Source organism: Chiloscyllium plagiosum, chromosome 4 (genome assembly GCF_004010195.1).
Source record: "Chiloscyllium plagiosum isolate BGI_BamShark_2017 chromosome 4, ASM401019v2, whole genome shotgun sequence".
In the NCBI taxonomy this organism is placed as follows: Eukaryota; Metazoa; Chordata; class Chondrichthyes; order Orectolobiformes; family Hemiscylliidae; genus Chiloscyllium; species Chiloscyllium plagiosum.
This window is the reverse complement of record NC_057713.1, coordinates 108,096,713-108,123,341: the sequence shown is the minus strand read 5'-3', so window position 1 is coordinate 108,123,341 and position 26,629 is coordinate 108,096,713. Positions and strand designations below refer to the sequence as shown.

The 26,629-nt window shown below is 38.7% G+C and overlaps 1 protein-coding gene across 7 annotated transcripts in view; it reads right to left on the bottom strand.

The window, feature by feature from the left end:
* Positions 1-26,629, bottom strand: part of LOC122549303 (upstream-binding protein 1-like) — a 144,378-nt gene that overhangs the window by 23,945 nt on the left and 93,804 nt on the right. For 3 of the 7 annotated variants that reach the window (XM_043688891.1, XM_043688894.1, XM_043688892.1), the window contains 6 exons: positions 15,694-15,800; positions 15,189-15,341; positions 12,893-13,003; positions 8,517-8,624; positions 2,074-2,171; positions 1,825-1,879 (listed from right to left, as the gene is read on the bottom strand). In XM_043688891.1, the coding sequence (XP_043544826.1) occupies positions 1,825-1,879; positions 2,074-2,171; positions 8,517-8,624; positions 12,893-13,003; positions 15,189-15,341; positions 15,694-15,800 (632 nt within the window). The remainder of the gene's footprint in view (positions 1-1,824; positions 1,880-2,073; positions 2,172-8,516; positions 8,625-12,892; positions 13,004-15,188; positions 15,342-15,693; positions 15,801-26,629) is intronic. The other 4 variants (XM_043688893.1, XM_043688896.1, XM_043688895.1 and 1 more) reach the window with 3 other exon arrangements.

The window sequence follows — 26,629 nt, the reverse complement described above, 5'->3', positions numbered from 1 at the left end:
TTTAATTTATATGGGTCACATCATTGGCCATTTTTCATGTCTAACTGGGGAATTATATTTATTTCAAACGCTTGTGAAAACAACATAAAAAGATCGAAATACTTAATTACTAAGCAACTTGAAATTTCTTAATTCCTACACTCAAACTTCAAAAAATTTAGCATCATACCCTCAGAGAAGAAACAGTCAGTCAACGATAGAATATTTGTACATTGCTGAAAAAAACATTTAGTTTCAGCTTTTCATATCAAGAAAATCCACAAGCATATATGGGTTTAAGTGGAAAACCAACATTTATACCGTTTGGAAGGAGTACACTAACTGGCTTCCAAATTGACTGTGTTTGGTAGATATGCTGGTACGGTGAATGCATCAGCTACTGATGACTGGCAGATAACTGCTTAGCTTTGTTTACATTTTAATCAGTCTGGTCAATGTCAATTGTCTAAAGAATTCCCCTAAAAGAAAAATTAAGTGAACTTTTGTCACCTATTTTGTTGAGCTGAAACAGGGACATGTGTTCTTGTGCTATTTCTTTCTGCGAAGGACAGGGCCCAGTCTGGTAATATGTAGTTTCCTGTATATGCAAGTACACCACAGAGTCTCAGGGAAAACATTAGAAACCAGTTATCAACGCAATTAACCAGCAAACGTTGTTGACTTGCAGAATTACATCTGACATTGAACACTTAAGAGTTTCTGCAGGCTGGTCCGGTATGGCCAGGATCTTGCTTATTCTCAGGGCAATGTTCTGACTAATCAGAGTTGTAGAGTCAGAGTCATACTGCATGGAAGGAGACTCTTTGGTCCATCTATACCAACTAAGTTTCCCAAACAAGACTTGCCTCACTTGCCTGTGTTTAGCCCATTTCCCTCTAAACCTTTCCTATTAACGTACCTATACAAATGTCTTGAAAATTTAACTATACCTGCATTCTACCACCTCCTCAAGCAGTTCATTCTACACATGAACTACCCTGTGTTCAAAGGTTACTCCTTATGCCCCTCTGAAATCTTTCCCCTCTCACCTTAAAAATATGCCCCCTAGTTTTGAACTCCACCCTTTGCTATTCACCTTATCTATGCCCCTCATGATTTTAAGCCTCTATAAACTCCTTTGCCTCAGTGAAAAAGTTCCAGCCTATCCTTATAGCTTAAACCCTTCAGTTGCAACAACACCCTGGTAAAGCTTTTCTGAACCCTCTCCAATTTAATAACATCCTTCCTCCAGCAGGGCGACCAGAGCTGCACACAGTACTCCAAAAGTGACCTCAGTCAAAATATAAACAAAGCCTGACAGTTAACTGTCAATTGCTGTTAACTTCTGCAGTTTCCGTTGTGATGCCTCCACTAACCAGCTTGTCAACCAATCAGCACTCTGCTCTCAAAAGAATAAATGTTGGTTTGCCCGTCAAACTGCTCTTGCAAATTACCCGGACTCAAGCAAGACAAAAAACTATGATAAAATGTGACTGTTTCAATAAAATGCAAGGTCTGTGTGATCAAAATGACTTGATGAATATTTCTAAAAGGTCAACATTTTCATATTTTTACATGGCACTGAACATCCGAATCACCCTGGCAGACAGAAGTATGGCAAGACAGACAAGAAAGCAATGGCCAATCATTACTAATTCAGTTGATCTAAACAATCCCAGAATTAATGAGCAAGTGTATTCCATGCTAAATACTTTAATGTCTCAAAATAGTCTTGGACATCGAACCCACAACTAAAAATTAATAGTATTACTTTTTGATAAAGGTAAACTGTGCATTGCCCACTAGAAGTAATCCTCAAGCTTTACTGCTGTGGGAGACACATACCTCCACTACATATTGTGGTGTCCCTTCTCCTTGATGATTTGGTGAAGAAGAATTACTGCAAAACAACAGCATTTATAAGTTGCAGTTTCAACTTCACCTATTTTAAATACGGAAAAATATCTTACTACTATAAATCTGAATTGCCCAAGTCCTGAACATAGTTTAACACAAGTGAATTTATCAGGACAGATGCTTAAATTTTATCAATTTTTAATGCGAATACATTAAACTGAATCAATGACACTGTACCTGTCAGGAACACTGTAAGTACTGACTTGTCCCGAGGTAAATGCCGGAGTAGTAGAAGGACTGTTGTTTACATAGGCATTGTCTGGCCAAGGAGAGCACTGTGGTAATTTAAAAAGAGACAAAGGATTAGAACTTCAAATTTAAAATCAAAACAAGTAGAAAAATATTCCCATTAGGTAAAAATGAAATGTGCAATTATGCATGAGCATAGGGAGGAAAACAGAACTAAGAACTGAATGTATTTTGATATGCAAATGACAAGTCACTAACAATAGCCAAGTGAATGAAACAAATGGTCTGTTTTTGAAGGCACCATGAAAAATTGTTGTGTATAATTAAAAATGAATTGTATAAGCAAAAAAGGGAAAATTTTCAAATTAAGTACTGACAAAACAAAAAAGATGCTGAGAAGTAGAATACATGTAGTAACATGCCCCATAATGGTTGTGCTGCATTATCTTAATTTCAATACAGGTCTTGGTTCAAATATATATAAACAAGCCTCAAGAGGTAATGAACGCATTATTTGATAGTTAAGTTTCTGGGTCATACAATTGGGTGATATTCTTTGCACAGAATGATTACAAAACCATGGTGTACAGAAGAATTTAAAGTAAACCATAAACACAAGGATGTTAAATATACTGTTTTACATTACACTTATTCAATTTTTACAGATAGTGTGGTTTACAATCAGTTAAACTAAATGGATCTACCAAAATAAACACTAAACTCGAAGAGAGATATTAACTTTTGTTTAGAAAAGAAAAATCTCCAATATAGCAGTAGAATAGCAATAAAATGATATGGATCCACTGGCAATGTTGTAGATTTAGTTAAATGATATGTCTCGTTTCACATTAGTCATTAAATCATTCAAATTGAAAGTTAGTTGAGACCAAGTTCCCAATTTGCACAGGATTCAAAACTGAGAAGAGTGAAGCTAACTTTCAACCAGAGAAAAGTTGGCAGTTTCCATCAGGGTAGTTCCACAATTATCACCAGATGTAATTTTACAAAAAGGTGCAACACTGCTCAGGAAAATTGAGGATAACTGTTCTAAAATTGGGATCAGAGGAAATTATAACAAAGAAATGCATACAAATGGGTAAATCCCCAGGACCTAATCAGGTGTATCCTAGAATTCTGTGGGAAGCTAGGGAAGTGATTGCTGGGCCCTTGCTGAGATATTTGTATCATCGATGGTCAAGATGAGGTGCCGGAAGACTGGAGGTTGGCTAACATGATGCCATTATTTAAGAAAGGTGGTAAGGACAAGCCAGGGAACTATAGACTGGTAAGCCTGATTTCGGTGATGGGCAAGTTGTTGTACATCCTGTCCCTCAGGATTCCCTCCATGTATCTGGAAACAGAAGGACTAGGGATAGTGTGTGCGGGAAATCATGTCTCACAAACATGTTTGAGTTTTTTTGAAGAAGTAACAAAGGATTGATGAAGGCAGAGTGGTAGACTTGATCTATCTGCACTTCAATTAAGCGTTCGATAGGGTTCCCCAAGGGAGACTGGTTAGTAAGGTTCGATCTCATTGAATACAGGGAGAACTAGCTATTTAGATACAGAACTGGCTCAAAAAGGTAGAAGGCGGACAATGATGGTAGAGGGTTGTTTTTCAGACTGGAGGCCTGTGACCAGTGGAGTCCCACAAGGATCGGCGCTGGCTCCACTATTTTTCATCATTTATATAAATTATTTAGATGTGAACGTAAGAGGTATAGTCAATAAGTTTACAGATGACACCAAAATTGGAGATGTAGTGGACAGCGAAGGCGGTAACCTCAGATCACAACAGGATCTTAATCAGATGGAGTTTAATTTAGATAAATGTGAGGTGCTGGATTTTGGGAAAGCAAATCTTAGCAGGACTTATACACTGAATGATAAGGTCCTAGGGAGTGTTGCTGAACAAAGAGACCTTGGAGTGCAAGTTTATAGCTCCTTGAAAGTAGAGTCGCAAGTAGATAGGCTAGTGAAGATAGCGTTTGATATACTTTTTTTGGTCAGAGTATTGAATACAGTAATTAGGAGGTCATGCTGCGGCTGTACAGGGCATTGGTTAGGCCACTTTTGGAACATTGCATGCAATTCTGGTTTCCTCCCTATCAGAAGGATGTTGTAAAACTTGAAAGGGTTCAGAAAAGATCTACAAGGATGTTACCAGGGTTGGAGGATTTGAGTGATCGGGAGAGGTTAAATAGGCTTGGGCTATTTTCGCTGGAGCGTTGGAGGCCGAGGTGTGACCTTAGAGGTTTATAAAGTCATGAGTTGCATAGATAGGGTAAATAGACAAGGTCCTTTCACTGGGGTGGCGAGTCCAGAACTAGAGGGCATATGTTTAGGGCGAGGGGAGGGGTAAGGGGGGGGGGGGGGCGGGGAATAAAAAGAGACCCAAGGGGCAACATTTTCACGCAGAGGGTAATGCATATGTGGAATGGGCTGGCAGAGGAACTAGTGGAGGCAAGTTACAATTGCAACAATTATAAGGCATTTGGATGAGTATATGAACCGGAAGGGTTTGGAGGGATATGGGCGGGGTGCTGGCAGGTGGGACTAGATTGGGTTGGGATATCTAGTCGGCATGGACGAGTTGGACTGAAGGGTCTGTTTCCGTGATGTACATCTCAAATACTCTAATATACCGTACTCTTTGGATATTAGCTAGAATCACGCAAAAAAAAAAATCAGCTTTGCAGCACCCTGACCTCCAGATTCAAGTGTACACCAAAAATCAAATGAGTTAAACTACATTGAAAGTTGTGTATGTTTGCTTTCAGATACAGAAAATATATACACATTAATACCTCCTCACATGCAAAATCAAAAAGACTTTAAAGTCAGAGAATTAGTTTCCAATTTCTTGCTATCATGTATGCAAATATGGCAGCCCATTGGGCGCACAGCAAGATTTGCAGGTAGCAAAATCAATTAACTAATTTTATTTTTAGTGTTGAAGGAGGAGCATTAGCCAGGCTAAAAAAAGTCAGTCTCTTTATAATGTTTAATATTCTCCCCAAAAAGCATATTAGAAAATGTCAAATCATGATAATTGAGAATTCCACTCTCGCTTTATCTGACAGAAAAAAACCCTACAAATTCAGATCATGGAAAGCGGACAGAAAATCTGCAACTTTTTGTTTAAGAAATGAATACAAAAGACTTCATACGCTACAAAACATTTTGGTCAGGCCAAACAGTGCTCAGCACTGAACAAAGCCTCTTTTCAAGAGCAGAAAACTGATTAATAGGCTCGACTCAAATTTGTTTTCACAAGTTACAAATTACAGAAGTATGGAGATAAAGGCAATTGTTTTTCTCTTTTCTTCCCCCTCTTGATCTGGTACTTTTCAGTTTTTTTCCCCTTTCTCATTATACTGTCAATAAGTAACAAAGATGATTCATCAACTGTCAATGAGGGGAACTTGTGCAGGGCAAAATTATCTTACCAAACCTTCCCTGTAGCTTTAAGATCAAAGCTATATAACAAACTTGGGGAAAATAATTAACTGTGTGATGTGATCAGCTTTGTATAGAATTTCATTGGTTTTAATTGCATTTTCATCCTAAATCAAAAATTGAAAGATAAGATAATGCAGCTTAAAATGGAAGGCTGACTATGTAAAACACTTTATTTGAAAAATTAAAAGAAAAATGATTAAACCCATCTCGAATTTGACATTATTGGAAATGAAAAACTTTGTTCTCCACAGGAAATCCTCAACTTTCTCTCTCCAGGACATCAGCTAAATTAAGCGTGCCAAAGCAATTTCATTTCAAAAAGCTACTCAAAGCTGGCCTCAATGATAGCCAGAATTCATGCTTCTCTCGTACACATTAGCCCAAATTTTGCCTTAAAAATAATGGCGCCCTTCCAAGGAGCAATATTAAGAAGCACAAATCTGCCGACAAGTTCAGCCATGAATTGTGCATGGGCAAATCACTAATATACACACTTCAATTGCTTTGCCCTCCCCATCTTGACCTTGCTGCATTTCCATATGAATTATCTATTTAACTTGGTACAAAACATTACTACCCATACTTTACTGCGCAAGTATCCTTTTAAGATAATATCTGTTAATATCTACAACACCTTACTGGGCCTAAAATAAAACAAAGTGCTCTGTTTCAGCAAGATATGGACCACTAAGACAAAACTTACTGTCAGAGAAACAGCAAGGCTAATGGCACTTGGCATCTACACGCAGGTGGCACAGCAACCTCAAGCGAGTAACAGTCATAAAAGGTTGCCATACAAATTGCACAACACTGCCATTGATTTCACTGAAAGAAAAGGTTTCATTTTCCCATCAAACTTACCAACAGAAGTTATGTCTTGCCATTCTGAATAGTATCTTTTCAAATATGACGCAAGTGTGAACGACTGCCAACAAACCCCTCTTATATCAAAAATTAAGCATCACAAGTGTGGAATTTCATTTTATTGGGTTTTGTATTTTGAGAGATTTTAGAAATTTTTACAAAGTCTATTTTTCCTGAGTTTCTTTTGTCTTTTCACACCTCCAGCAACAAATCTAAATCCAATCCTTTCATCCCTCACCTTTATTTTCCTACAGTATTTGATTTGGTATTCAATTCATCCCTTCCAATGCTCCTTTCCGGTCAGTCCTTTATGTTTTATTTCAAAATGGTCAAATCTCACTCATTAAGGAGACACCCTGTTACATGCCCTGTTGTGTATCTCAGATGGTCCTTTCCTTCACTGTGCCATCACCACTTGCACTTCAAGCAACATTGTTGCCAAATATTGAACAGTGCCAAATGAAATCTAACAACAAACATAATTAGACATAATGCATCAGCAAATTCTTAATCTAATATTTCCTAGGTGAAACAATTAGTTTCATGAAACCAGCTTGTAGTGCCAGAAACATTAAGATTCGGTAAGCTGGAAGAAAAACTAAATTTCATCAAATCCCTAAAGAGCAGATAGAGGACAACCTGCCCATCAATTCCATAGCGACCCTCTGAAGAGCATTCCAACCCACACCCACCTCCCCTCCCCAACCCTATTCCTGTAATTCTGTATTTAGCATGGCTAATCCACCCAGCCTGCACATCCCTGGATGCTTCGGGACAATCTACCATGGCCAATCCACCTAGCCTGCACATCTTTGGTTAGGCCACTGTTTCCTCTCTCAGTCCAATGGCCGATAAAGTCGCAACATGACCTCTCAACTCCTGTACTCAGTTCTCTGAACAATAAAGGAAAACATACCAAACATCTTTTTCACTATCTGATCTACCTGTGACTCTACTTTCAAGGAGCTATGAAACTGCACTCCTGGAGAAGATTGAGGCAGTGCTGTTCAACACTAAAATCATTTGCAGTAAAAGGTTCTCTTAAGGAGTTTAGTGAATCAGCTGGATTTTACAGTTAACCACTGTCATTATTTGGTGGTGTCTTTGATGAATTCAGTTTCAAAATTAGCTATTTTGGAATTTGAATTCATGATGTGTGTGAGAGTCCAGCACCATAATGATCAAGTTACCATACACTCCACTTGACCCTTCATTCCCTTTCTGTTTAAAATGATGCAGATAGAACTAAAGGTGGCTGCTGTTGAAGACTAAACATTAAATAAAAGTGCTTTGTGTGTTAAAGACAGCATTTTGAAACTTGAAGTTGGCATTCTAATGAGATCTAAAGTCTCTGCGAAAAGACAGCAATGAGCTATACATAGACACAATAAATTAAACAGCAGCCTTCCAAGAAAAATGCATAAACAAATACTATACAGCCCTGCTCAAGGGCTACTTGAGCTAGCCTAGGAAAAGAACGGATTAACAGGCAAACAGCTGACAATTTTTGAAAGGTAGGAGAGGGAAAGAATGCGAGTTGACAAAAGACAAAACAAAAAAAAACAAAAAAAAAAGACACAGACCAAGTAGAACATATTGTTCACAATGAAATAAGTTTCAATTACTCTACTATCCACTTGTTATATTATGCAAAATGTCTCACTGCTTTAGGCCACAAAAACCAATGTGCAAATATATGAATCTCAGCTAATGGGAGTTATTTTTCCAGCAAAGTATTTGTACCATATTAAACAATTCACTAACAAATAACTTTCAGCTAAAACCTCACATCAGCACTTTCCCATGGCATTCCATCGCAAACAGCTTTTGAGTATGTAAAATTTCAAATTACTAAAATTCAAAAGCAATATACTAGATAAATATATTTTTGTGGCCTTTGAGGAATTAAGAGCTTCTGTATCAAGTGTTAGATTTAGGAGGGTGAGGCCTGAAAGGGGAGTTGAAGGTTTTGCAGAAAAATCCAAACTAAGTACTTTCACAGGTAAATGTTACATGTAGATAAAAGCTAATCCTATATCTAACACTTTGATTGTATTCTTGCACAAGCGGTCTTGTACAACGAAAAGGTAAGCAGAAGTCCTTACACTGCCTCGCTTTGCCAGAGAATCACCGCAGTCTGCTGGCAAAGTCCGCTTGGTGGACTTTTTCTGCTCATGTTCAAGTGCATCTTCAATAATAGGCTCAAGTCTCATCTGGACAGACACCAAAGACTAGGATCAATTTATACAGTAGATCATGAAATCATGAGCACAACACCTAGCAGTGTAAGCATTTCTTTAACATTAACCATGTTTTTTTAGAAATTCAACTACAAATGTGTAAAAGTGAATCTACCAAGATCTTCAATTTACTCTTCAGATGCCATTATCCAAATAAATATTTGCTGTTCTCCAGTAATTGAGAGGTATAACTGACTCAGAATTCTGGCATGTGCGTTTTTCTTGCATCTGATTTGTTTTTGACATAGTTCAATGTAAAGGTAGTTGAAAACAAAACATCCCAAGCATTCACTTCAGGCACAAGTATTTGACTTCATTACTTTAGTTAGACCTTAATAAATATTATTGACATTTGGGCTTTAAAAGCATTAGAAAGATTTTAAGAATGGACTATTTAAACTTTGATTGTAATGCTTATTTGTTCCAAGACAGTTCTAAAATCTTTTTTCTTAGTGTTACCAAGTGAGAATTCACAATAAATGGAGTATCTTTAGTAGCTTCACAAATCAATGATGAAAAGCATTTTTTCTTCTACATTCATTTAACAGTTCAGTGCACCTTTGCTGACTAGTATAAAGAACAGATGTTTTCTATAAAGTAAAGATACAGCAACACTGTTACATTTTTCATTGCTCCAAGTTTGCCTGAGGATTGCCTCCACTTTTGCCTTTAAGTTAATTGTAAATTCTGCAAGCAATTCTCTCACCTTCCAAATCATTCTCCACCAAAAGGATCATTTGGCAAGGGAGGGAAGAGTCCAAGTCTTGTAAAGTTTTAAATGGCTACTTACGCCCTGATAGTCAGCCCAATAAGCATGCACAGTTGAACTAGAATGTGCAAAATGTCAGTTTTTCTTTCCTTAAAGCCCTTCTCTTAGATCCAGTCCATCCATAAACCCAATTAACTGACATATGTCAATGCACTTGTCAAGGTCAGTGCTCTCTGCTCGAGCCCAATCTAGTGTGGAGTCCAAGCATTATTGGTATACGAGCTACTCGGACTCAAGTTGAGCATTTCCAATTCTTTTAGACATTGTACTTTCTGCAGAGGCACTTTTCGCCATTTGGCCAGATAGATAATGTGTGGTGGAACACAGTAAAACAAAAGGATAGTTAACATGACTGCAAATTGGCACTTCCTTTCCTAAAACTATGCCCACCTTGTCTGGAAAAAAGGATTAAAAGTGGCAACCTTGCTGAAAGCTGTGGTTGTAAGTTGGTGGAAAGGGAGAATATATGCTAAACAGCACATCATATACAAAATTAGTCTCAGCAGCAATGCCCTTATGGATAGAACAGTCTAAATAAAAGGCATTGTCTGAAGAACAAACACTTGAACAAAACTTTAGAAAGGCCAATGAAAATGGCACTGCACATTAAATGCACAAATCTAATTCTATAATAAAACATTTCAAAAACCTTGTAATACATGCTTTATCCATCCCATTGTGGTACTTGTTACTTGATCCTTCAAAGTAATAAATGATTCCAAATGAACAATACAAAGTTACTATCATATACTTTTTCAAAGTAGATTTATATCATGAGTAGAGATACAGCATTAGTAATGCCTGAGAACACCTTGAGACTAAGTGTTCTCCTGTAAATTAGAGATCAAAACCAGAAAGACTTCAAGATTCAAAATTCGTAGTTTTAAAATCACATATTTGCAAGACCCTACAACTTAAATTAATCTTGAATTACATCATAATATTCACAGCTTTTTCTTAATACAAAATGATCCAATACTACCAAAAAAATTTTTTCAAGTAATCAAAAGGACAAAACAATAAGAATCTCATACTTTACATTACAGTGAACCACAATGCACCTGTCCACACAAACTAGAATATTAACTGCCACCTTAACCCATTTGATCAAAACCTTGAGCAGGACATTGTGCCACTCTTGAAAAGTACAGTATCTTACAGTGAGTGATCTCACTGTGCTTGTGAAAGCCTGGTTGTCCAAAAGTATCTTTGTACTCAAACTTAACAGTTTCTCTCTCTCTCCAAAAGCTTTAATTTAAAAAAAACCCTCTAAATCCAAAGCTAATTACCTATACCATGAAAAAAGTAAACTTCAGTGCATTCCAGGAACTTCTTTACAACAAACCAAAAAATGATCTAAACTTCTTTCAATTCTGGAATGACATATAGCATCTTCCTGTACAGTGCTGTCAATATTATAAATATTTCTGCAACACTGTAATCAACTAGTCAATTTTATAGATAACCAAAGAAGCAGCTGAAATACATATTTGTAGCAATGCATGTCAGACATCTTTTTGTACCAGGAACAGTCAATTATAACTTTCAATTATAAAAAGCCTGACTTTTCTACTTTGAAACACAGTAGAGCCAGCATATTGTTGCAAGGCATTTTCAAGGCTCTTTGCACTGTAGACTATAATAGGTTTCAAAAAAGAAACAAAAAGATAATTACAGCATAATTAGCAAGCAGGACAAAGACAGGACATGCAATAATAACTTAATTTGAATGGTCAAATTAAAAGAATACGATGAATACAAGTGAAAAGGGAAATCAACTGATTAAGTTTGTCACTAGTGCTTACTGATGATCCAAAATAAACTACATTGACTTTTGAGTATGTTTTTTAAAAACAGCTTCTACAATAACATACCCAGCATGTTACAATAGAGTATAATTACAAAATGCAGTAATGTAAATTTCGGTAATTGTTGTTGGAAGAGGAATTAAAAGTACACAATTAATGAAGGTCCATACAGCAAAAGTAAGTAAGTAGAGGGATTGGAGTACTACTACTAACAGTTCACTCAAGTCATTCAAGTACCCGGTCAACACAAAGCTGTTATCATCATGGTTAATTAGAGAGTAGACTGCAACTCAGGACATTTTTCTGTGAGTCAAAGTAAATTATTTTAAACCTGTATATCTCAACGATAACATCTTGAGCAATTTAGGATCTCAGAATTGGTCACCTCACCTTGCAAAATAAGTTATGTACTGAAAACAAGTTAGAAAAAGACAACTACTTGAATGAATGCTCAAAGCTGTGAACAGACTTACACCCTGAACAATACTATATAAGGATTCAAAGTTACATACACTTTGCATTATGCCTGAACCAGTATTGCAATTTAGATTTTAAAGAATGTGCAAATTTATGATTGAATGCATTTCCTTTCCTAAAACTATGCCCATTTTGCCTGGAAAAAAGGATTTAAAAAAAATGGCAACCTTGCTGAACAGCTGTGGTTGCAAGTTGGTGGGAAAGGAGAATATATGCTAAACAGCATATGTACAAAATCAGATAAGCAGCAATGCCTTTATGGATAGAACACAGTCTAAATAAAAGGCATTATCTGAAGGACAGACACTTGAACAAAGTATAGAGACTGCTCGAGACCCAGGATTTCTATCAATTTCCACCTGCAGAAAAGGTGGAAATTGACTGAAGAATGTAAAAATTTATTTATTTTGAGAGCCAATTGACAAAACAATTAAAAAGTTAGATATTTAAAGTAACAAGAAATAATAAATACACAAAAGGTTGTTTAACTTTCCCTGAAAAGAAGATACAAGATGGAAAATAATAGAACTAAAAAGTTCAAACACTGCTACAAAACGATCCCGACAAATGTTACGTCAGAACTTGGATGGAAAAACCCTGGGTATGCAGAAAAAGTCAAATACTTCTGATAGCAATTGCTTATGTCAGAACCATTTTGCAAGAATTCTAAACCACATTATTTTACATAAAAGGGAGCATTATTGTAAAGGAAAGAGGAAAATTGAAAGATGTTACAATTTTGCAAACATTTTTAATATCAGAGAATTTTTTGCAGGACAGGAATTCACTAATGGCTAAATTGCATATGGTCACTGAAAAATGCAAATCTGAAGACTCAATGGCCTTCACGTTGATTCAAGTAGGGAGTCAGTTATTTTCCCACTCCAGAATAGGATTTGTTGCACTCAGTGAAGCAAGAGAACACAAGAGAAACAAAACATTTACAGAACTGGGAAAAAAATAAAAATAGGAAACATTGAAGAGTTTGAAGTAAAGCAAAAAGCAACATGAAAATTGCACTATTTTTGAAAACCTGCTAACTTGCATGCAAAACAGCAATTATGAGTTGCATAAAACTGTGTCAGTGAGATTTAGGCTCATACTTCTACTGAATTTAAGAAAAACTGCATCTGTGCTAAGTGCATTCTTACTTCTTTTTTCTTAACCTTTACTTTCCTGTATTTTACCTCAGTTAGGATTGTTGTTTCATACGAAGGTTGATATTTTTCTTTCTCTTGAGCTGTTCGCTTCTCCATTTTTTCTCTATCAGTTTTCTGTTTCCTGTCCGCACCTTTGGGCTAGAAAAATAACAAAACTGAAATTCTGCAACCCAGAACTTTCCAGTAAATAACTATTGCAATTATGATGTTTAGAAGAGGTTCAAAATTGCACAAATATACAAGCAGATACTGATACAAGGTTTGTGCTAGATTTAAGTACTAATGTTGAGTGAAACTGAACTCATTCTGGTGAGGACAGAGTAACTGGCCTTTGCTGTAGAAAGGAAACAAAGTTGGCAGGATTCACCTCCCGAATTTTTCCCTTTTAAACCAAGCCTCTCATAATAGATAAGACAATTTGTTCTTTTATGTACACTTCCCTATAGACGAATAGCCTAACAAAATTAATTCTCGACTGCTTCATCAAAAGTGGCATTTTAGAGGCATGCACATGCTGATTAAATCAAAACACTTAGTCAAAAAAATGTAAAATTTTTTAAAAATTTCACATTGGATCAACAAATGACAAGCCTATATGAAAGTTTAAAGGACAATATAGAAAGGTTCCAATTTACACAAAGCTTGAGATGACCATCTGTGCAAGTTTTAGCATTATAAAGGAACAAAGTATAAACGAAGCTTTGACACTGAATGGTTTACAACTTCATTAAAAACTTACACTTCATAATTGATAAACACAACCCTCAAATCGGGACTCAAACACCACAAAATAAAAATGCACCGTTGTCAGTGGTAACTTGGAAGAAAAGGTGTTTTCGAAGCATAGAGTCATAGAGATGTACAGCATGGAAACAGACCCCTCGGTCCAACCAGTCCATGCCGACCAGATATCCCAACCCAATCTAGTCCCACCTGCCAGCACCTGGCCCATATCCCTCCAAACCCTTCCTATTCATATACCCATCCAAATGCCTCTTAAATGTTGCAATTGTACCAGCCTCCACCATTACCTCTGGCAGCTCATTCCATACACGTACCACTCTCCTCGTGAAAAAGTTGCTCCTTAGCTTTCTTTTATATCTTTCCCCTCTCACCCTAAACCTATGCCCTCTAATTCTGGACTCCCCGACCCCAGGGAAAAGACTATTTATCCTATCCATGCCCTTCATAATTTTGTAAACGTCTATAAGGTCACTCCTCTACCTCCAATGCTCCAGGGAAAACAGCCCCAACCTGTTCAGCCTCTCCCTATTGCTCAAATCCTCCAACCCTGGCAACATCCTTCCAAATCTTTTCTGAACCGTTTCAAGTTTCACAACATCTTCCCGATAGGAAGGAGACCAGAACTGCACGCGATATTCTAACAGTAGCCTAACCAATGTCCTGTAGAGCCGCAACATGACCTCCCAACTCCTGTACTCAATACTCTGACCAATAAAGGAAAGCATACCAAACGCCTTCTTCACTATCCCATCTCCCTGCGACTCCACTTTCAAGGAGCTATGAACCTGCACTCCAAGATGTCTTTGTTCAGCAACACTCTCTAGGACCTTACCATTAAGTGTATAAAACCTGCTAAGATTTGCTTTCCCAAAATGCAGCAACTCGAATTAAACTCCAACTTAGCAGATGTGCTAAAATACACTGCCTAGGAAAAATGAATTAAAATGAAAAATATAAACAGTTTTCCCAATATAGGGGAACCTCGATTATCTGAACGAGTTGGGCGGGCACTATTTCGTTCGGATAATCGATTATTTGGTTAATCAATTAAATGCATTTCCTCTGGGACTCAGAATCTGCTCCCTCTTCAGGAGACTGCAGAAGCACACAGCATGCGAGCCCCCGCCCAACCCCCTGTACAGGACAATGTTGATCAGATTATCTCGGGGGGAAGGGGGTTGGTTAGGGTACACCCCTCTGCAGAACTCCAGGGGAAAGTGTGGGGGAGGGGGGCAGAAGAGAGAGGGCAGGTCGTCAGTCATTTGGAGACTGCGCCTGTTTAATCACTGTAAACAAAAGACGTGAACACGTCTTTGATGAAAATGTTTCTATCGGGACCTCGAGGTCTCCTTCGGATAATCGAGATTCCTCTGTATATGGTTTCATGTACTAATACAAATGCTTTCCGGTGGCTCAGTGTTTCAGGTTTGCAAGAATTGTCGTTTACAAGAACCATTTGACAAGTATACTCACTCCTCATAGGGGCTTGCCAGAATATCAAATCACCAGTAGTATTATCATTTGCAAGCTGTAGGATGGCAGGGCCACTTTGAACAAAACAAAGTGCATCACACAGTACCTTGAAAACTTTAATTTGGCAGCTGGCTGAATGAAGGTGGTCTGTATATTCTCCTGTTTCATTTTGCTTGAATGTGTCGATCTGAATCCTGAATGGAACCCCCTTCTCACCCCCATGTTTTCTGGGAGTAAATTCTGTGCTAATACAATGTACCTGCAAGCAAAATTAGTGTACAGTTCCTGGGGTCAAAGATGAATATGTTAATGTTAAGTTGCAACGAACTGCACAAAATGTATTATGAATTTTTGTTTTAAGAGGACACACGTAATAAAATGACCAAAGTGAAATTATTGCACACTTGTGTTTCAAGACCAACAAATGACTCAAGACTTTCAAAGCCAGGCAGAAAACTATTTGGTTCAGTGTAAAAGTAAATTCATAAAAGTGCATTTCTGTTGAGATGGCCATTTCTAATTCTGCCCAGTCATACCCAATTAACTGTTACACCATAATTTACACCAAATAACAACTCCATCCTTTAAAAGGAGCAAGCATCTCTACCAACCTGAATAAAAGCAGAGGTGCGTTTTGCTGGATCCCATAGAAATTCAATTGTGTTCAGTTGTGCTGGATTAGTTCTAGGATCTATAATTCCAACAGACATCGGAATATCTGCATTTTTTGAAAAGAAATACATAAGTCAGTCACATCTCCAGAATGGACAATTATTAAAAGCAAAACCAAAGTAATTGATGGCAGTGTCTAATTATACATTGCACAACACACAAACTGCATTATCTAGCTCTCCAAATGATCAGGAATAACATGTGAAAAGTAGACTTTGAAATATAAATGTAGTCTGAGGACTGACCCTTCCCAAACTATACTGCTGAAATGTTACATTGTTCATGATCAACCCATTCAGCCATTTGAGAGTTACCATTTCTTGTCCTTGCATTTAAAATAAATTTCACAAAAACAATGTTGTGCCTTCCTAAATTGTTGAACTGTTCAGTGTTAAAACTATACATGTTTCTCCTCCCCAGCCTGCCACAGTTTTCAAAAAGGAAATTCTAACCACTGAGCAAAAAATGACTCATTTGGATGAGTTTTGTATCTGCCAACCTCATTAAAAATTAATTACAGTCAAATAGCACTGTTTGGCTCTTTTCTACCATGTTCATTCCCCTGAATACTTCTGCGTAATGTGAGTGACTGCCAAAGGTCCAACTGTGCAATGGGAGAAATATGGGACAAATGGTTTAATTCATACATACTTCACATTTTACTGACTTTTTCCCCCCCAAGGTAATTCACCTCCTTATGTGATCAATAATACTTCAAAGAGGCATAGTTTTACAACCCCTTAGTACAGAAGGAACCTAAAGTAGACATAGCACTGGGCAGCACGGTGGCACAGTGGTTAGCACTGCTGCCTCACAACGCCAGAGACCCGGGTTCAATTCCCGACTCAGTGTTAGGTAAGGGGTAAATGTAGGGGTATGGGTGGGTTTCGCTTCGGCGGGTCGGTGTGGACTTGTTGGGCCGAAGGGCCCGTTTCCACACTGTAATCTAATCTAATCTAATCTAATCTTAAATTAACTTTGAAAGGGAACTATCAATTTAGTTTGCACTCTTACTAACTGCTTCCCCTTAGCTCTAAACTCTTTTTTGCTTCTAACATTGGTCCAATTCTTCAAAATCTGCAAATTATACTGCATGGAAGATAGAATGCTGATTGGTTGGCACATGGACTCAGCTTGGTCAAGGTTTTGCCAAAAAATGTGCATCAAGGAAAAGATACCCCCTAAAGATTTTGTTTAAATCCAAAACCTTTGTTGACTGTGATTTGATGAGATGTACTGTGAGGGATGCACTAGTGAACAGCATCCTTTCTTTTTATTTGAAATGACAATGCCTGTACAAATTCCTTTTCCCTATAAATGACAGAATCTACCGGAGCCACACTGAGAAATCAGGGGAACCTGACATTGGTCATTAATACATTTCTTGGAACACAATTGTTTAGTAAGTGCTGTTTCAATTGTAGCATCGCATTTCATGTTGGATATTATTTGCAAAGCTCTGGAAGTGGTTGAGCATGGACAACGCTCTACCTACTGCAAAAAACCAAAGGCATACAATGTACAAATCTGATATCACATCATTAAATTCATAAATCATGTTATTCATTTGTGTGGCAGGTAGAACATCTTTGTGGCTTGACATGTCTATGATGGAGAATGCCATTTATGTTGTAACTGAGTATCAGCAAAGTCAAATATATACAGCTAACAGCAGTAATCGTATCTGGGTCTGCATGAAAACAAGGAAATAAAGCAGAGGCTCTAGTGGCTTTATCAACATATAGGAATTTGATTCAATGCTCCTTAACAGAGAGAATCAGCCATAAAGGAAAGTTGCCGTTGGCAATCAGCATTTCACAGTATGTCCAGTGTTCTCATGTATGCTGCTCCAAAGTCCTCAATAGAGTCCTATTTAGTAGAATTTACCAGACACCATATTCTCCAATGAATTCGAAAATTAACCATCATTCTCAGTGAGCTGGCTGCAACCAACTTATGGTACGTTGAGAAATGACAAGGGAAGATTTGGGGGGAGGGGGGCAGGGGAAGGTTTGTCACTGGACCAGAAACATTGATTCTGCTTTCTCCCCACAGACGCCGCCAGATCTGCTGAGTTTCTCCAGCTATTTATATTTTGTTTCTTATTTCCAGTAGTCACAATTCTTTGTTTTCTGGTTTGCTGTTTGGGACAGACCTGGCAAGATAATGGAGATTAATTACTGCATTGCAGATGTTTCAGTATAGAGATCTTGCTATGCTCAGGGAATGTCAGCTGGTCAGATGTTGTACTGATTAAAAGGAGAACAGGTGTTGGCCAGCCAACCAGAGAATACTGAAAGGAAAACAGATAACAAAGAGTGAACTGACCCTGACTGGGTTTTGGGCAAGGTGCAGTTTTGTTTTAGAAGCTTCCAGATTGGGTGTTTTTGTTTTTGACTTTGCTCTTTCATTATTCTCCAATTCTCGACTTGCTACAAGTTTGGAGAAAATAATCCCAGCCTGTAAGAAGCAAGTGAGTCTCCAGAGTTTAGAGAAGCTATTTGCATTGGTCTATGTCATTGCAATTTAAGATATATAGTCAGACTTTAACAGTTCGGAAACCAACTCTTCAGTCCAACCCATCCATGGCAACCAGATATCCTCAAGTAATCTCGTCCCTTTGCTAGTATTTGGCCCATATTTCTCTAAACCCTTCCTATTTATATACCCTTCCTGATGCCTTTTAAATATTGTTATTGTACCAGCCTTACACCACTTCTGGCAACTCATTCCATACACACACACACACCACCCTTTGTGTGAGAAAAGTTATCCCTCGGGTCTCTTAAATCTTTCCCCTCTCACCTTAAACCTATGCCCTCTAGTTTTGGACACCCCTACCTTGGGAAAAAGACTTTGGCTATTCATTCTATCCATGCCCCTCATGATTTTCTAAAACTCTATAAAAAGGTCATCCTTAGACTTCTACATTCCAGGGAAAATAGCCCAGCATATTCAGCCTCTCTCTATAACTCAAACATTCCAATCCCAACCATATCTTTTTAAATCTTTTCTGAACCCTTTCGAGTTTTACAACATCCTTCCGACAGCAAGGAGACCATAATAGAACACAGTATTCCAAAAGTGGCCTAACCAATGTCCTGTACACCCACAACTCTTGCACTCAATGCACTGACCAAAAAGGTAAGCATACCAAACGCACTCTTCACTCCCTTGATACCTGCAACTCCACTTTCAAGTAACTATGAACCTATCCCCCAAGGGCTCTTTGTTCAGTAACACTCCCCAGGACCTGACCATTAAGTGTATAAGTCCTGCCCTGATTAGCCTTACCAAAATGCAACACCTCGCATTAACCTCAACAAAACTTTATCTGCCACTCCTCAACCCATTGGCCCATCGGATTGTGGTCCCGTTGTACTCATAACTTTCTTTGCTGTCCACTACATCATCTATTTGATGTCATCTGCAACTTATTAACCATTCTTCTGATATTCACATCCAAAATCATTTATATAAATGAAGAAAAGTACTGGACCCAGCACCGATCCTTGTGGCACACCACTCTACTCCAGCCTCCGTTCCAAAAACCCTCCACACCATCCTCTGTCCCCTACCTTCAATTGGCTAGCTCCTCTGAATTCTAGGTGATTCAACCTTGCTAACCTTGCTGACTGTTTTAAAAAATTCTCAAGGTCAGGTTCGTAGGAGAGTAGTCTGACACAGAACAAACGACCAAGAGGCGAGTCTGCTAGAACATGGGCATTTTATTCCCCGCAGCGTCGCCACAACCAACGGGTCTGGCTTATACTCACTCTACATGTTACCGGAACTGGGAGCCGTCAGTTCTCGTAGAGCGGTTGCCAACAACCCACGCTCGGCGGTTAAACGTAACCCCGGAGCAGACTCACCGAACTGGAGACTTTTCCAGCTGATATACTCTTTTCCAGATATAAACATTCATGTGAACAACAGAGCAAGGCTAAAAAACACATTCCGTTCTGGTTACATACAGATAAGAAGATTCACACGGGGAGGTGTGTAATAAGATTCACACGGGACTAAGCAACACCTCCATTCCGGTTAGATTCACACATGTATTGGGACATAATTTTTAACCGTTTCACCACACTGACGTCCATATAGACATCATTCACTGCTGTGTTTAATCATCTTTGTCACTTCTTCAAAAATCAAAATCAATCTCGTCCGTGGGACATGATTCCCTACAAAGCCATGTCGACTATCCCTATTCAATCCTCGTTTATCCAAGTATATTCAAATTCTGTTGCTCAATCCCCTCCAACAACTTACGTCGGGCTCACCAGTCTATTGTTTCCTGGCTTTTCCTAAATCTTTCTTAAATAACGGCACCACCACTTTCAGCCAACATCCAGTCTTCCAGTATCTCACCCGTGGCTACTGGTGACACAAATATCTTAGCAAGGAGACCGGCAATCACTTCCTTAGCTTTCCACAGAGTTCTAGGATCAGGTCCTGGGGATTTATCCACCATTTGCATTTTAAGACATCAAGCACTTCCTCCTCTATAACATGGACATTTTACAAATTTATCACTATTTACAACCCATCGCTCATGGATTTCATGAGGGCCTGATATTTACTGCTAAAACGGTTATTAAACTGACAAATTACAAATCTTTTGCTTTCCTTTTTGAATTTATCCCTTAATTGCATGCGTCTCTGTCTGTCTGGGGTTAAGATCATATTTATTAATTAGACGGCTTTAAATTTTAATCAGCATTCTGCTAAAAGTACATTCTTAATAATCAGTTACTAATTTCTGTTTAAATTTATGAGCTTACTGTCCAAGATCTATTATTTATATGCTCTAGATAGAAACAACTGAGCAATTGAGGGTCATTGAACGTGAATCCAGTGGTAGTGAGGCTGCTTTGATTTGGCTTACTATCTCTATGTTGTAACAATTCTAAGTGGAGATGTTATCTCATGATTGCTTCATGTCAACAACATTCATAATTCTGCAGTTCCTGAAGCAGTCCATGTCCAAATGCAACAAGACCTGGACAATACCAAGGTTTAGACTGACAAGTGGAAAGCAATATTTTTGGCTTTAACACCTCCAATAAAGGAAAATTGAACTATCAAACCATAACATCCAATGACATTATCACTGAATTTCTCTCAATGGCCTGGAAATTACCAGTAACCAGAAACTGCATTGCATTAGCTCCATCAATACTGTGGATACAAGAGCAGGTTAGAGGTTAGGAATCCTGTAATAAGTAACTCATCACCAACTCCTCAAAATCAGGTGTGACAAAATACTCTTTCCTGGATGACTGCAGCTCCAATAACAAACCAAGACATTTGACACCATCCAGGACAAAACAGCTGCTTGTTTGGCATCATGTCCACAAATGTTCACTCCTTCCAAAAATGATGCAAATAAAGCATCAATGCGTACCGTCCAAAGGCTGCACTGCAGAAATTCATCAAGGCTTCCTAAACTATACCCTCCAAACCCACCACAAGTACCATGGATAGCACTTCCTTCACTTACTGGGTGAAAATCTTGAGATTCCCTCCCTCACCACACGGTGAGTGTAACTACACCAAATGGACTGCATTTTGTTCAAGACAGCAGCTTAGCACTGCTTTCTAAAGGACAACTAGGGATAGGCAATAAATGCTGGCTTGGACAGAATTTAGCAGAAATGCAAGATAATAAAATGTAGGTGAGCTGGGATTTGACAAAGGCACAAGGTACAACATTATATCAAACTTCAGCACAGTTGAGCCCATGATAGAACATAGAACATAATAGAACAGTACAGGCCCTTCGGCCCATGATGTTGCGCCGACCTGTCATACCAATCTAAGCCCAATCAACCTACACTATTCCTTGTACGTCCATATGCTTGCCCAATGACGACTTAAATGTACTTAAAGTTGGCGAATCTACTACCGTTGCAGGCAAAGCATTCCATACCCTTACTACTCTGATGCTATGGTATGAATTGAGGAGATGCAGGCATTCTTATCCCGTTAGCTTTATCTTCCTGCTGCGAGACAGCTGAATGTCAAATTGTGCTGTATGTTTGAGCAATAAGAATGCCATGGCTAAAAAGCTGGAAGAATGAATGAAGCTAGCATCAATGGACAAGTAAGGATGACCTTGAGTATGTTCAACACTGGTCCTGAATGCCATTGCAAATTGCTAGGTGCATTAGACTCAAGGTTAATTTAGGGATTAATATATAATGTGAAATTCTTAGCACTGTATCTCAGTGAAGATTATTCAATCTTCAAGGTTGAGCAGATATTCAGTTATTTGCTCTTCAATATAGGTAAGAATATTGAATAGAATAGAACAGAAAATTATGAAAACGTCCATTGGAAGTATGTTAATGAACATTTCATGCCATTTATTCATTGATCAAAATCCAGGCTAATGTTTTACTTGAGGAATTCTGATCACAGATGGGTCCAGATTAGGAACAACTTCTGGAGTGCTGAAAGTCTTGTTATTATGTCAATTATTTTTCTCTTCAAGGCCAACTTGAATTTTGTTTTAGTTTCACCTAACTTTTTCTTTTAAAGAAAGCAAAGTGCATGACTTCATGGTTTGATATTGATACGTTCAGAACATATCAAGGACAGATTTAGAAAACAGTACTATCATGACAGTAAGTCTGTACATCTAAAGTATGTGCTTCACTGTACCAGAAAAATAGATTGATTACAAGATTAACTATGAGAACAGAAAAACACTTCCAATTTCAACATTAAAAAGGATCCACAAAATTATTCAAAACTGAAGATGGCCATCTGACTTATTGTACCCATGCCAACCATTTGACTGCAATCTACAAATAATACCACTCCTGTTCTATACCTATAAGCCTGCATTTTTTTTCCTTACAACTATTTATTGTACTAGAAAGTGTACCCAGATCACAACTTGCTATGCACAAAAAAAAAGTCACCATAGGACATTTTGGCCAATCATCTTAAATTTGAGATCTGGTTACCAATCCTGAACCATTGGAAATACTTGCATCTTTATTTATTCTAACAAAGCAAGTCACAATTTGACCAAATTTACTAAAGATCTTCGCACCCTACTGCATTTTACAGGGGTAACAAGCTCATAACTGAAGTCCTAATTTCTAGTATTATTTTTATAAATCACTTCTAGCACCCTGACTAAGATCTTGATTACTTTCCTTAAGTATAGTATGCAGAACAGAACATAATATTCAAGATGATACTTAACTAAAATTGTTTTATTAACTGCTGGCCCAATTTTAATGCATTTGTACTTATTCCTCTATCAAAGCCAAGGAACTCTTCAAGTTTTCCTCATAGGCTTTTCAAAACAGTCTTGTCACCTTCAAAGATTTTTGTATATAGACCAAGGTTTCTGTGTTTCCTGCATCTCTTTAAAAATCAAATAGCGCATATTCCACATTTTCATTCTTACCAAAGCATATCAATTGGCCATTCTCTCCACTTCAGCTGAGCATCAGCCTATTTTGCTAAAACTTCCTAGAATTTTATTGTAGTTTCACTAATTATTGCATTTCCAACTTTCAAAATACGAAGATGGATTTCTGAGTTCAGTTAACAGTATGTAATACAGCAAAAACCCTAACATTGACTCAGCCCAACATTGTTTCACTTTAATATAACTAGAAGTGAAAACAGAAAATAGCAGTAGGCAATTCTGCCCATCAAGCCTGCTCCACCACTCAAGATGATCACAGCTGGATGGCGGTGACCTAAACAGCAGCACAAGTGTGATGAATTTTTGATCCACCCTACCTGGACCACTGCAACATCCTGGGACTTAGGAAAGGTCGTGGAGTCCCAGGAAACTGTTAAAAATCAACTTACCTCAGTTTTTGCCGTCGAGGGATGCCAAAGAAGGGAGGAGGAACGTCCAAAGGCCGGGCCTGCAGCATCCTCGGACTCTATTTCTTAGTAGGGCCTGGTGAAGGAGCTCGCGAAATCTTGCAAGATGTTGGGTAAGCAGATAGAGGAGAAACTGGCCCCAATCTCTAGTATGCTGCAGACGCATGAACAGCAGCTAGGAGAGCTGAAGTAAAGGACGGATGAGGTAGAACACAGTCACGGTGGTGGAAGCTGATACTGGTTCCTCCAAGGATAGGATCAAAGTCTTGGAGGTGCAGGTTCGTAATGTGCTTGACCAAGTTGAGGACCTCGAGAACAGGGGCAGAAGAAAAAGAATTTGGGTCATCGGTCTGCCAGAGGGTAAGGAAGGTGAGCGGCATGTGGAATTTGAGGGCTGGTTGCCGAAATTCCTCAACTTGGAGGATGGAATGAGAGGCTTGAAGATTGAGGGGGCTCACCGGGTCACGGAGGTCAGGTCTGGATCAACGTCCTTGTCCTATCTTGGTGCAGTTTCATCATTATAGATATAAGGAGAGAACCATGGAATCTTCCAGAATCCAGGGGAAGGACCTGAAGGCCCTGGTTTACAAGGGCTCTAAGATAATGTTCTTCCAGGAGTTCTCAGCAGCGGTGATCCAGAAAAGAAAATCCTATGACAGCACCAAGAGAAGACTGAGGGAGCTTGGGATCCAGTACTCTGAGGTATTCGGCGGTGCTTCAGATCACCTCAGGTGGATCTGTACATGTCTTTGACAGGTCAGAGAAGGCAAGAGACTTTGTGGACAAATTAATCTGAACAATTTACTATGTATAAATAGTAGTGCTACTTGGGTATATCTCTTGTTTATTTCTTTTAAAAAAGAGGAAGTCTGGTCGGGGCTTTCTTTTCTTATCTTTTTTATTGGTAATAATCTGGTCTAAACTATATGTTTGGTGGTGGTCGAGATGTATACTTCTAATTGCTAAAGTTATACCGAGGATGATGTCTTTATTCACATTGCTATTCTATGGTGTATTTCCTTTCTATTCTACTCGCGTTTGCGGTGCAGCTCTAGCTAGTGGGGAAGAGGAAGAGGAAGAGGAAGAGGAAGAGGAAGAGGAAGAGGAAGAAGAGGAAGAGGAAGAGGAAGAGGAAGAGGAAGAGGAAGAGGAAGAGGAAGAGGAAGAGGAAGAATGGTTGGGATGACTTTGTTAACTGTAGTGGTTTCAGTTTATGTAGTTTTCATGTTCAATGGGCCTTGCGACACTAAGGCTCAGCAAGGTTCGAGGTCTAAGGTTTGAGTTCCTCCTCTCTGGAATCTAAATGTTACTGCAGAAGGTTATGGCTAATGACGATTAAATGGTGTACTTGGAACATCAAGGGCCGACACTCACCAACTAAGAGGAAGAAGGTATTTTCGAGTCTTAGAAAGGAAAAAAAGGTGGATATTTCTTTGTTACAGGAGACACACTTGAATGATAGGGAGCATTTGAAACTACAGCAGAATGGCTTTGATCAGGTTTACTTCTTATTTTTTAATACCAGAAGTAGGAAAGTGGCTAAAATGGAAGATTCCTCCTAACCACTAAAGTTACTAGAGTGCATTAAAGACACACACGGGAGGTTTGTAATTCTCAAAGCCCAGATAAACAGGGAAGAATATGGTGTTTTAAATGTTTATTGCCCTCTGGCCCATCCCCTCATATTTCTGGTAGATGAGTTTTCTAAATTGATCAGTCTCGAGACCTGGCATATCATTATAGGAGGAGATTTTAATTGTTTCATTGATCCCACGGTAGACAGGTTGCCCAAAGGCCCCTTGATACCCTCTGTACAACCTAAACAATTAGTGGATTTGTGTGTGGAGGCGTCTCCACCCTACAGGCAGGGATTTTACTTTTTTTCCCCAAACCACACAGATGTCACACCAGGACTGATTTTTTTGCTGACCCCCATGGCAATCCTGGACTTGGTGGCATTTTGTACTATTGGTCATATTACTATCTCCGATCGTGCTCCAGTGTACCTGTTGGTAAAGATTAAGGACGTTACAGTGGGCCCAAGGCAGTGGCAAATGGATCCCTTTGTGCTTAAGGATAATAAGTTTGTGGAGTACTTCTCTAGGGAATTTTGGGCATTGCTAGACATTAACTCAGGCTCAGTTAGTGGCCTATCCATCCTTTGAGAAACTACCAAAGCCTGTTCTGGGAGTTAGTTATTTCCTACTCTGTCAGTCGGAAGAAGGGCAAACAGCAACATCTTCTCGAAGCATAGTTGAAGTCAGCTTACTTTGACAGGCCGTCGTTGGTCAAGCTACAGAGGATTACAGTGCTGTGGTCTGCACTGAATTCCATGCTCTCGCTGACAGCGAAGAATGAGCTAAACTTTCATAAAGAAAAGGTTGTTTGAGCATGGTGACAAGTCAGGCAAGTACCTAGTATATCTTGCCAGGAAAAGGAGTGCTCCTCAAGCCATTACATTGATTAGGGAAGGGTCTGGCAACCTAACATGTGATTCCGAAAAGATTAATGTTCTATTCCAGAGATTTTACTCTGAGTTATACCAATCTGAGGGTGGTGAGGAGGGGCAGGCCAAGGTCTGGAGCTCCCGGGCATGACCCCTGAACATGAGTCTTTTCACAATACCCCCTTAGCAGAGCAAGAGGTGCAGTAGGCTGTGAAGCAGCTTCAGAGTGGAAAGACACCCGGTCCTGATGGACTTCCCAGCAAATTCTATACAGATTTGTAAACATATTGTCAGTCCCAATGCTCAACATCTTTAATGACTTATACAGTCATGGTCATCTCCTGCTATCCCTGAGAGAGGTTGATATTTTGCTTATTGTGACAAAAAGGGAAAAGGTCCCTGAGGACTATGCTTCGTACAAGCCCATTTCACTCTTAAAAATTCTCTCTAAGACTCTTGTATTAAGACTGGAGACTGTCTTACCTTCTATTGTTAAAGAGGACTAGCCAGCCTTCATAAAAGGCTGCAGATCCTCCAATAATGTTCGGAAGCTGCTTAATATAATTCAA